General features: G+C 42.0%; 1 protein-coding gene across 4 annotated transcripts in view; it reads left to right on the forward strand.

Annotated features, from left to right (window-relative positions):
* Positions 1-12,319, forward strand: part of LOC110528891 (protocadherin-15) — a 267,645-nt gene that overhangs the window by 56,355 nt on the left and 198,971 nt on the right. For all 4 annotated transcript variants that reach the window (XM_036984917.1, XM_036984912.1, XM_021611090.2 and 1 more), the window contains one exon: positions 480-545. In XM_036984917.1, coding sequence (XP_036840812.1) covers positions 480-545 — 66 coding nt within the window. The remainder of the gene's footprint in view (positions 1-479; positions 546-12,319) is intronic.

The raw sequence follows: 12,319 nt of genomic DNA on the forward strand, positions 1-12,319 counted from the left end.
GCCACACAGAGGGCCAGAGATAATTACACACCAAAAAGGACACTAAATGTCTTGTTGTTAATTATATAAAATCATTGACTACCAAAATTCTGGTAGTTTACTGGCAAACGTTTTTCAGTAATATACCCTACCTTTGCAATCCTTCTCAATACCTTTCTCCTGTCTTTCTCTGTCATACAGTCATCACTGAAGCGCAATTCTCTCTTTGTACTCTGAGTAGTTCCCATCTGTGCATCTCCCGTACTGGACACTGTGCTCGTGTTGTCCCCGACATGGTTGTCATATATTGTCATCGTGTATTATAGTGAATTGGTCATCACTGTGCTTTTGTGTCAGTGTCGTTCAACCCATCAATGTTCTTCAACAGTCAGAGAAATGATGCAACCATTCTTAATCAGTTATGACAATTTATGTCAGCGTATAACATAAGGCTCTTTGTGGTGTTAATGTGTTTTATTGCATTCTCTCTCCGCATACAGAATGTAAACTGTCTCGGTCAGGCCCCCCTGCTACCATCGTGACCATCGATGAAGAGAGCCCCAATGGTATGTACTTCCTTTTTGTTTTCTCTGCACAGTACCTGCTGCTCAATATAGACCATAACATACATTACAACACAGAGTTGAAGTACCGGTACTTGGATTTCTAAGTTAAGAGTCGACTGGTATGCTACTGGGTGGCCAATCAAACCTCTACCCAAGATCCCAGGCTAGGAACCTTTGTGCTCCTGTTGAGAACACATCTAGCTTAAAGACTTCAGTTACCTGTAGCACTATACTTTCTATTTACCTAATTAGTTTGATGAAAATCAACTTGTTGCAGGCACTTGTTATTGTGTACTATGTGTGTGTGTGTGTGTGTGTTTGTGTGTGTGTTGGCCTCCCCAGGCAGGGGACGTGTGTGCTTGGTACAGATGGTGTTTGTCGTGGTGGTGCGGTGTGGGGCTCCATTAGTGTATAGACCGCTCCCAACCGAGGACTGTACGGCTATGCATGGCTGTGTGCAACTGGTGACGGCTACAGCTCTGAGTGTGTTCAAGGACTCAGGGATGTCGCTAAACAGATGTGCACCAGTTGTTGGGGTCAAGTGTGCCGAAATCCTTCTCCAGTTTCCTCATTATTATCTTCCTCCACCTTTTGCCTCTCTTCCTCCTCCTCCTCCTCCTCCACTGCTAATATAGTTTTTGCTGGTGAGGTGAGATGTTGCACCGTGCAGATTCATTTTATGTGTTTTTTTTCAACTGGTAAAAGGAATGTGGTTGAGAGTGAAGTAACTTCCAGCTGAGAAACAGGTGGACCTGCCTCAAAGTGGCTCCCTGCAGGAATAAGCTCTGCAGGTTAACAACATTTAATGAGCAGTTTTCAGTGAGCATACTTTTCTGGGTCTGTTTATACAGTCAGTTTATTATTTCACACGCGCTTCACTGGGCTGTCACATCATACTGGCGTTGCCTCTCACAGGTGTGTGTGTGAGCGCACGAGCTCGACTCCATTTGCCTGTGCTCGTGCATCTCTTTTTCTGCTTTGCTGTTGTTTTGTTCTGGGTATGATTTATCGAAATTGAGAGCTGTGGATGTACAGTTCTGGGTGGAGCTTTTTAAAAGACAAATCGCTCAACAACCAGACCCTTATAATGGATGTCACAATGTCCTTCCCAGCCCTACCTCTCCATACACGTCCTTCCCAGCCCTACCTCTCCATACATGTCCTTCCCAGCCCTACCTCTCCATACACGTCCTTCCCAGCCCTACCTCTCCATACATGTCCTTCCCAGCCCTACCTCTTCATGCATGTCCTTCCCAGCCCTACCTCTCCATACACGTCCTTCCCAGCCCTACCTCTCCATACATGTCCTTCCCAGCCCTACCTCTCCATACACATCCTTCCCAGCACTACCTCTCCATACATGTCCTTCCCAGCCCGACCTCTCCATACACGTCCTTCCCAGCCCTACCTCTCCATACACGTCCTTCCCAGCCCTACCTCTCCATACACATCCTTCCCAGCACTACCTCTCCATACATGTCCTTCCCAGCCCTACCTCTCCATACATGTCCTTCCCAGCCCTACCTCTCCATACATGTCCTTCCCAGCCCTACCTCTCCATACATGTCCTTCCCAGCCCTACCTCTCCATACATGTCCTTCCCAGCCCTACCTCTCCATACACATCCTTCCCAGCACTACCTCTCCATACATGTCCTTCCCAGCCCGACCTCTCCATACATGTCCTTCCCAGTCCTACCTCTCCATACACGTCCTTCTCAGCCCTACCTCTCCATACATGTCCTTCCCAGCCCTACCTCTCCATACATGTCCTTCCCAGCCCTACCTCTCCATACATGTCCTTCCCAGTCCTACCTCTCCATACATGTCCTTCCCAGCCCTAACTCTCCATACATGTCCTACCCAGCCCTACCTCTCTATACATGTCCTTCTCAGCCCTACCTCTCCATACATGTCCTTCCCAGTCCTACCTCTCCATACACGTCCTTCCCAGCCCTACCTCTCCATACATGTCCTTCCCAGCCCTACCTCTCCATACATGTCCTTCCCAGCCCTACCTCTCCATACATGTCCTTCCCAGCCCTACCTCTCCATACATGTCCTTCCCAGCCCGACCTCTCCATATGTGTTACTGTGATATGGCCATGATGGGTTGTCTAGGGAATGTGTTAGACTGCCATGCATTCCCTTTTACAGTGCCTTGCGAAAGTATTCGGCCCCCTTGAACTTTGCGACCTTTTGCCACATTTCAGGCTTCAAACATAAAGATATAAAACTGTATTTTTTTGTGAAGAATCAACAACAAGTGGGACACAATCATGAAGTGGAACAACATTTATTGGATATTTCAAACTTTTTTAACATATCAAAAACTGAAAAATTGGGCTTGCAAAATTATTCAGCCCCTTTACTTTCAGTGCAGCAAACTCTCTCCAGAAGTTCAGTGAGGATCTCTGAATGATCCAATGTTGACCTAAATGACTAATGATTATAAATACAATCCACCTGTGTGTAATCAAGTATCCGTATAAATGCACCTGCACTGTGATAGTCTCAGAGGTCCGTTAAAAGCGCAGAGAGCATCATGAAGAACAAGGAACACACCAGGCAGGTCCGAGATACTGTTGTGAAGAAGTTTAAAGCCGGATTTGGATACAAAAAGATTTCCCAAGCTTTAAACATCCCAAGGAGCACTGTGCAAGCGATAATATTGAAATGGAAGGAGTATCAGACCACTGCAAATCTACCAAGACCTGGCCGTCCCTCTAAACTTTCAGCTCATACAAGGAGAAGACTGATCAGAGATGCAGCCAAGAGGCCCATGATCACTCTGGATGAACTGCAGAGATCTACAGCTGAGGTGGGAGACTCTGTCCATAGGACAACAATCAGTCGTATATTGCACAAATCTGGCCTTTATGGAAGAGTGGCAAGAAGAAAGCCATTTCTTAAAGATATCCATAAAAAGTGTTGTTTAAAGTTTGCCACAAGCCACCTGGGAGACACACCAAACATGTGGAAGAAGGTGCTCTGGTCAGATGAAACCAAAATTGAACTTTTTGGCAACAATGCAAAACGTTATGTTTGGCGTAAAAGCAACACAGCTCATCACCCTGAACACACCATCCCCACTGTCAAACATGGTGGTGGCAGCATCATGGTTTGGGCCTGCTTTTCTTCAGCAGGGACAGGGAAGATGGTTAAAATTGATGGGAAGATGGATGGAGCCAAATACAGGACCATTCTGGAAGAAAACCTGATGGAGTCTGCAAAAGACCTGCGACTGGGACAGAGATTTGTCTTCCAACAAGACAATGATCCAAAACATAAAGCAAAATCTACAATGGAATGGTTAAAAAATAAACATATCCAGGTGTTAGAATGGCCAAGTCAAAGTCCAGACCTGAATCCAATCGAGAATCTGTGGAAAGAACTGAAAACTGCTGTTCACAAATGCTCTCCATCCAACCTCACTGAGCTCGAGCTGTTTTGCAAGGAGGAATGGGAAAAAATTTCAGTCTGATAGAGACATACCCCAAGTGACTTACAGCTGTAATCGCAGCAAAAGGTGGCGCTACAAAGTATTAACTTAAGGGGGCTGAATAATTTTGCACGCCCAATTTTTCAGTTTTTGATTTGTTAAAAAAGTTTGAAATATCCAATAAATGTCGTTCCACTTCATGATTGTGTCCCACTTGTTGTTGATTCTTCACAAAAAAATACAGTTTTATATCTTTATGTTTGAAGCCTGAAATGTGGCAAAAGGTCGCAAAGTTCAAGGGGACCGAATACTTTCGCAAGGCACTGTATATTAGTTTACGTCGGTCACCAGAAAAACAAACAGAATAATCATCAGTCCTTCACCATTTGCTTTGTCTGTAGGTTTCCAAGAAATGTCCTTGTTTTAGAATGTGTTTTGCATCACTTGAGGGACGAATACATCATAAGCCTTGTGATAGAAGACTTGAATCAGTTGCTGAAATTCTATTTTCAAAAGATTATTTCAATGGCCATTCATTGAAGAACAGAGTAGCCTGCACACTGCTCTTGCTCATATAACTTTGTTTTTTTAACCCGTTACACTCGTGGGAATTGGCCTATATGCATGTAGGGCCCAGTTCAAATGTTTCAAACAGAAGAAATATGAGAAGCATATGCACAACTATAGTAGGAATTGAAAGGAAACCGAAAGTGAGGACACATTTTGAGCATTTGACATTTTCTGTACTTTTCGCAGCATTTGTCAATACCGAAATATGACTCTTGATAGATTGAGTAACATAATAAGAATATACATGGAAAATATGGGGATGTCCAACATAAGACAAGAAAAAAGGGACAAGGGTTTGAGTAGATGTCTTAACTGCTGATTTGACTCAAGGAAAATAATGAAAGTCATGTCACAACACAGTGTTAGCCTTTCACACGGCACTTCGGTGAAACAGATTGTAATTTTGGTGTGCAAAGAATGGATCCATGAGCACATTCAGGTACTAGTTTTGTAGCCAATTTTCTTCACAATAGACAAACATCGGTGTACAATTACAAGTATGATATGGCGTCATTCCCCAAATTGTTCTGAGTAGAATAAGCCTATCATAAACATTAATACTGTAAATGACATGAGTTTTATAATATTTATGTGTGTATGTGGTTTGCTTGCAAGGGGTGTGTGGTTTGCTAGCATTACAACGAAACTGTATTTATTATAAATCCTCAATGTCTCATCGAGAACCCATCGAGTCCTTTTGATTTACAGCATTCCCGTCTCTCAGACGACAAAACGTTAGCAAAAGTAGCCAATGGGAGGGAGGGATGGGGGCATCATCTTGTTGCGCTAGCCAATTATCGTGAGGGGTGGGGGCATCTTCTTTTTGCGCTAGCCAATTAGCGGGAGGGATGGGGCATCTTCTTGTTGCGCTTGGTGCCTACACCAAATGTCTGTCAGTTCAATCCCATACAGCGCTGTAAAGCGGAGACCCAGAGCTCTATCGTCATGTATAGCCCGTTACTGTACAGCCACTGGTTTCCAATTTAGGCACTTACTCACTTGACCAAACCGTATACGGATTGAAAAGTGCACAGCTTAAGTGTGGGCCTCTCTGCTTTTGTCAGGGCTTTGAAAAAAAGCTCAGACGAAGGCCAAAAGGAATACGCGTAAGCTTTAATAAAAAAGTGAAACAAACGAGAGCAGTGTGCTGGTTTCTCTTTTCTTTGAAGTAATGCAACAAAACTCAGATGTGAGAGTGCTTTTTTTCGCAATTTGAATGGCCATTCATTGGTATTGTGTGCTGTGGCATTATGGTGGGCCAAGGAAGGTACAGAAAACAATATTGATTCATGTCACTTTCTTTACTGCTTAGTACTTAACGTACTCAAAGAGAGGTCTGAATAGCTTGAATGCCTCAATGTTTTTTTATGTTGTTGCTAAGGAAGAAATGGACCCAAATTTTGACGTCAATTTCCATTGTCAGTCGTACCATCATTGGTGTATTGAATGGGATAATGCAACGGGAAGCATTGTATTGACCTTACTGAGAGAAGATGAGGATTGCATATTACAGAGTATGACTTAAAGGGAAGCAATATGATGCCTGTATTCAAATGATCCTCCTCATGTTTATCATCTATACAATTCCAAGATTGATTGATGAGGACTTATTGGTCAGCTGGTGATATACTGATAGAAGGGTGAAGAGATGGATAGGGAGATAGGTTGAACAATGTAAAAGATGGCTAGGAGGACTGAGTGATACATTGCTATATAGATGACTAAACAAAGCACTTGCTTATTATTGTTTATGTTCAGGCTTAGCTTTATTCTAGACATGCTTTTCTCATTACAGCTCACCATGTCTGCCTACTGGGGCCTCTGTGCAGTCTGAGAATACCAAGGGCTCACAAGGGGATATGACTGCTCATTCAGATGGAACATAGCATGTTTAATTTATCCAAAATGCTTGTTGTGCAGTCACTCTGACAGGTGCCAGAAAGATTCAAAGTATCACTTCACCATTTTTAGCTGATTTCTATCGTAAAGACAAAGCTTGTTTTGTTTTGGCTTTTTTGCTGGTTCAATGTATGAGAAAGCAAATGTGTTTTTTTTCCCAGGTTTCAACTGCAGTTAATCGGATTGAAGAGATTTCTATCTGGGGGATAAAGGATATGGGCTGTCTGCAGGTGCAGAGAGAGACGGGAACCAAACTAGAGAGAGAGCATTACAGAAGTGAGTGGAGGTAGAGAGAGGACATTGGAGAGCGAGAGGAAGGACGGCAAGAAGGAGAGTGAGAAGACAGAAAAAGAGAGAAAGTGTGTGAGAGAACGAGAGAATAATACAGATTGTCTTAGAAGAGAGAAAGAAAAGCGAGTGACAGGTAAAGAGATGAAGTGAAAGAGATCACGTGAGCAGTGTAGAGATAAAGGCATAGAAAAAGAGATTAAGAGAGAGAGGATGAGAGAGTGAGACAGAACTACATAGTATGGAAAGAGAGGTAAATGAGAGGAATGAAGACCTTGAGAAAGATGAGGGAGAGTGAGAATGAGAGAAAGAGGCAGAGAATTTCACCGAGCAGAGCTATAAAAAGAGAGTGGAAGTGAGCGAGATGGGAGGGACAGAATGGAAGAAGCAGATCAAGGTGCCTGTAAACTAAGGGTCCGGTTCCTGGTGTTTTACTTTCCTACACAAATGCATGATTTATATCAGCTGAAGCTAGTAACATGTGAAAGGCTGCCCATTCCTCTCATGGAAATATTGAGCGACAGCTTGCAGGAAATATAAAAACTTATTAAAGTAGTGTAGCTGAAGGGTTTTTATTAGAAAGGAGCATTTTATACAGTATGTGCTGTGGGCGAGCATAAGTCGCGGTGAGATCACTTGACTGATAAAGTCTTTGTAGTAAAGTAGGACTATCCATATGAATGACATACACTGATTATGCAAAATGTTAAGAACACCTGCTCTTTCCATGACATAGACTGACTAGGTGAATCCAGGTGAAAGCTATGATCGCTTATTGATGTCACTTGTTAAATCCACTTCAATCAGTGTAGATGGAGGGGAGGAGACAGGTTAAAGAAGGATTTGTATGCCTTGAGACCATTGAGACATGGATTGTGTATGTGTGCCATTCAGAGGGTGAGTGGACAAGACAAAATATTTAAGTTCCTTTGAGCAGGGTATGGTAGTAGGTGTTCTTGTGTCAAGAACTGCAACCCTGCTGGGTTTTTCATGCTGAACAGTTTCCCTTGTGTATCAAGAATGGTCCACCACCCAAAGGACATCCAGCCAACTTGACACAACTGTGGGAAACATTGGAGTCAACCTAGGACAGCATCCCTGTGGAACACTTTTGACACCTTGTAGAGTCTATGGCCCGACAAGTGCAAGTGACCAATGCTGTTTCAGATTCTGTTCATGCCCTGACGACTTGAGGATGTTCTGAGGGCAAAAGGGCAACTCAATATTAAGACGGTGTACCTGATGTTTGGTATACTCAGTGTATTTAAGTCACAAATATCACTTCCCTTCATGAATAAGATATCACTACCCTGATTAAAAAATACACATATTCACACACATACAGTGCCTTGAAAAAGTATTCATCCCCCTTGGCGTAAATAAAATATCAAATTTAAGACAGAGAATTGTTATTGTCTTTACTGGAGAAAAATACCAAAGAATGCGTTCTCATTCACTACAGCCAAAATGGGAGCCACCTCGAACAACTACAATTTCTGGCTCATTTTTCAAAAAAACAGCCTGAAACTCTTTCTAAAGACTGTTGACATCTAGTGGAAGCCCTAGGAACAGCAATCTGGGAGGACTTTACCTTATAATAAAAGTGACAGCCATATCAGTTCTGTTGTACTCAGAGACATTATTTTAACAGTTTTAGAAACGTTTGTGTTTTCTATCCAAATCTACCAATTATATGCATATCCTAGCTTCTGGGCCTGAGTAACAGGCTGTTTACTTTGGGCACGCTTTTCACCCGGACGTGAAAATACTGCCCCCTACCCAAGAGAGGTTAAGGGGAAACATTTAAATGTCTTGGAATGGCCTCAATCCAATTGAGAATCTGTGGTATGACTTAAAGATTGCTGTACACCAGCAGAACACATCGAACTTGAAGGAGCTGGAGCAGTTTTGCCTTGACGAATGGGCAAAAATGATAGTGGCTATATGTGCCAAGCTTATAGAGACTTGCAGCTGTAATTGCTGCAAAATTTGGCTCTACAAAGTATTGACTTTTGAGGGGTGAATAGTTATGCACGCTCAAGTGTTCCGTTTTTTTGGCCTTATTTCTTGTTTGCTTCACAATTAAAAATATGTTGCATCTTCAAAGTGGTAGACATCTTGTGTAAATCAAAGTATACAAATCCCCGGTTGTAAGGCAACAAATTGGAAAAATGTGAAGGGGGTGAATACTTTCGCAAGCCACTGTACTGTGCATGCAAGCACACACATGCATACAATGAAAGCTGAAGATGAAGAATGCTCCCTCTCCACAAAAGCAATGGCAACCGCAACAGGCTTCTACAGAGCATCCCCTGTAGTTAGACTTGGACTGTATCGCCAAAGAGCTACATTAATGCTGATTAGTTAGCCTGAACTAGCTGATGCCAATCAACTAATGTGCAGAATAAGAATGCACTAGATTTAGTCTGATAACGAGAGAGGCCGAAATACAACACTAGACACAGACACTTGGCTCAGGACTGAGGCTGCATTAGAGGAATTGACATAGCAGAAGGAGAACCGAGCAGCTGAATCAGAGGGTTCCAGACAATAAATGTCATTCAGTCTCTCGGTCTCCTCTTTCTAGGAAAGCATTCAAGGACTGAAGGATGTTGTCTTCCATAGGAAAATGTAAGGTTCAACAATCTGTGAAAGGGCCTTGTGACTGTTTTCTCAACAACCATGGATTCATTAGTTACTCCTTTCTCCAGTGCTATTTCAAACCACTCTCTCTCTCTCTCTCTCTCTCTCTCTCTCTCTCCACACACACACACGACGGTGAACTAACACACTCTCAATTGTCAATTGTTTTATTTCATTCTCACATTTGAATTAAGCAAATCTTGTTAATTTGTCTCTGGTGCACACCTGTTTGCCCTGTAGCACATTACCTATTTTAAGGGTCTCAGATTGATACGAAGCTGTAATGACTGGGCCCTGTAATTATAGATTGGTTGCTATGTTAAAATGAGAGCTCTGTGTATTTCTGTTTTAGTGCTATGTTGGTTGTAACTTCTTCTAGCTGAGATGCCGGTTTGGTATTCTGGAGCCGTCTCTCTGTGATTCAAACGATGAGACCCCTGGTGGAAACGCATGCATGAATGCCTGGCAGCAGAGTAAAGAGAGAGAGACAGAGTGTGTGTTTGTGCGTTTTTGTTCCTGCATGAGTATGCATGTGCCTGGGTTGGTTACAGTGTGTGGATGTGATTGGTTTACATTCAAGGGTTTAATTTGGATTTTGCAGCTGTTCATTCCCAGTTAACCACTGCCAGTCTGATACAGAGAAAGTGTTTGTGTATGTAATCATTTGGTTGGTGCTTATATTTGCCCTATTTCAAAAGTTTTTATTAATATGTATGTGTGAATTAGAAATGTATTTTTTTGCATATCCTACACTCCCTGAAAGGACGACCTTGTAGCATGTAGCAATTAGGGTTAAGTGCCGTGCTCAAGGTCACATCAACCGATTTTTTTACCTTGCTCGAGGATTTGAACTAAAGACCTTTCGGTTACTGGCCCAACGCTCTGACTGCTAGGCTACCTGCTGGCGAGTGTGTGCGCATGTGCATGCTTGCATACGTGCGTGTGTGCGCCCTGTTGAATTAATTGCAAGGCCAGCAATATGTAATTAGAGAGTGTGGCTGAAAGGACTGGATTAGTCCCCAACACCTGCTACGTCTTTGGATTAGAGAGGGAGAGGAAGAGAGAGGGATTGAGAGAGGCGTGTGGGGGAGATGAGAATGGTGCATGGAAAGTGGAAAGCAAAGAGAGAGGGTAGTGTGTTGACAGTGTGCATACTGTAGGTGCTTGCATGCTTGCCTCTGTGCATGTGATGTATTAGCAAATAAAGATTTTATTTATCCAGACGTTCCATTTTACTATTGTTTTTTTCATATGATGTATCTCGATGGCTTCGTGTTTGAATCTGCTTGCTAATTCAGTGGAACGTCAAATCTTTAGTGGAATGGTAGAACACTAGTTGATTTGTATCTCGGTGTCCACCCAATTAGCCTTATGGGGTTGCTAGTGTGGTTTTTTGGTATTGTCAAACATATTCCTACAGTTGATGTGTAATAAGGCTGCGATTACAGTATTATGTTGAGATAAACAGTCAGTTTAATTAGCCGTGTTGTGCTAAATTGCTTTGACACTTGGTTTACCCTCATTAAAAACAAGCTATAGAGATGAGTTTCTTTGAAGTATAGCTAGCATTCTGCATCCTCATTTACATACACTTAAATTCTTTGTGAGGATTCTTGCCTTTTTCCATTTAAAAACCTCCACCTTTGTCTCATTTTATTTTCATAGCTATCTACTCACAAAACAGATTACTAAATCAAATGTAATATGTTCACTCACATTCACAATATTATATAAACCTCTAATACAGAACTCATCCGAACAACTTAAATTCCCAACTGTAATGTAATTTTATAAGAAGTAGGAAGAAAAATGCCTCTTTCCCGTCCTTCACTTTCTCTCAAGTCGATTCTGACGTGAATTCTCAGCCCCAGTTGCATTATCCAATTGCCTCTCCCCGAGTGTCTGAGCATTGTCACGTTAGATTTAAAAATGTTCTGTGTATTGTCATTTTGGATTTGCATCTCTCTAAGAAAATCCTGGGGTAAATTTTCACAAGAACAGCATCCCCTTGTATTTGCTGCTTGGAAGATCTGATCTCAAGAAATTACTTTATTTTAATAGTTTCATGGTCACACAAGTAATACGGATTAAAAGTTTAAATGTATTTTATTTTTTTCGTTGATTTCAGTTTATGTGACAAAACAAGCAAGTAGATTGTAGAGAGTCATTGTACCATCTAAACCACTGTGAAATATATTTTCCATAATATACATTTTTTCAGCTGTTTGAAGCTGGTGTACAAAACCGAAAGTAAAATACACAAAATGAAACTTCAGAACGGAAAGCATAGAAGTAATACACCTAGAAAAGATGTACCGCTTCTTGGATTTACTTTCAATGACAATGACAGATCTATGTGAATTCGTCCCAAAAGTTGCATATTGCAGCTTTAATCCTCTCATTAGACTGAGCAATCATTAAAGGGATAGGTCATCTTCATTTCACTATTGGATCTCATTCCTCAGAGATTATTTTTCTAAATTACCTGCAAAATCAGCGGGTAGATACTTCCCTTGAGAAGGGGGCTGAATTGACTGATTCAGCCTCGGTTTCAATTGTCCTCATTAGGAAATGCAACTGAGAATGAGATTTGGGTCTTGGATGCGGGCGTTGATGTGGGTGTCTCTTGTGTAATAATATTAATAAATTTTATTTGGGGAACGCCTTTCAAGATACTCAAGGACATCTTGCATTAAAAGTAGGCCTACATAAAATCAAATACAGTACATAAAATCAAATGCACCAATTAAATGTGCAATTTAAAATCAAAGCACCAGATGAAACAGGAGGGAGGGGTTGGGAAGAGGATAAGATCCCAGTTTAGGGTAAGGGTTTGGGTTGGGGACACACACAGGGATACATAGGGAACTGGGAAGGCACAGAAGAGTGTGGTAGGACAGAGTCAATCATGGACGCTAGCCTATAAGATATAA

This window comes from Oncorhynchus mykiss, chromosome 1, assembly GCF_013265735.2.
Source record: "Oncorhynchus mykiss isolate Arlee chromosome 1, USDA_OmykA_1.1, whole genome shotgun sequence".
Taxonomy (NCBI): domain Eukaryota; kingdom Metazoa; phylum Chordata; class Actinopteri; order Salmoniformes; family Salmonidae; genus Oncorhynchus; species Oncorhynchus mykiss.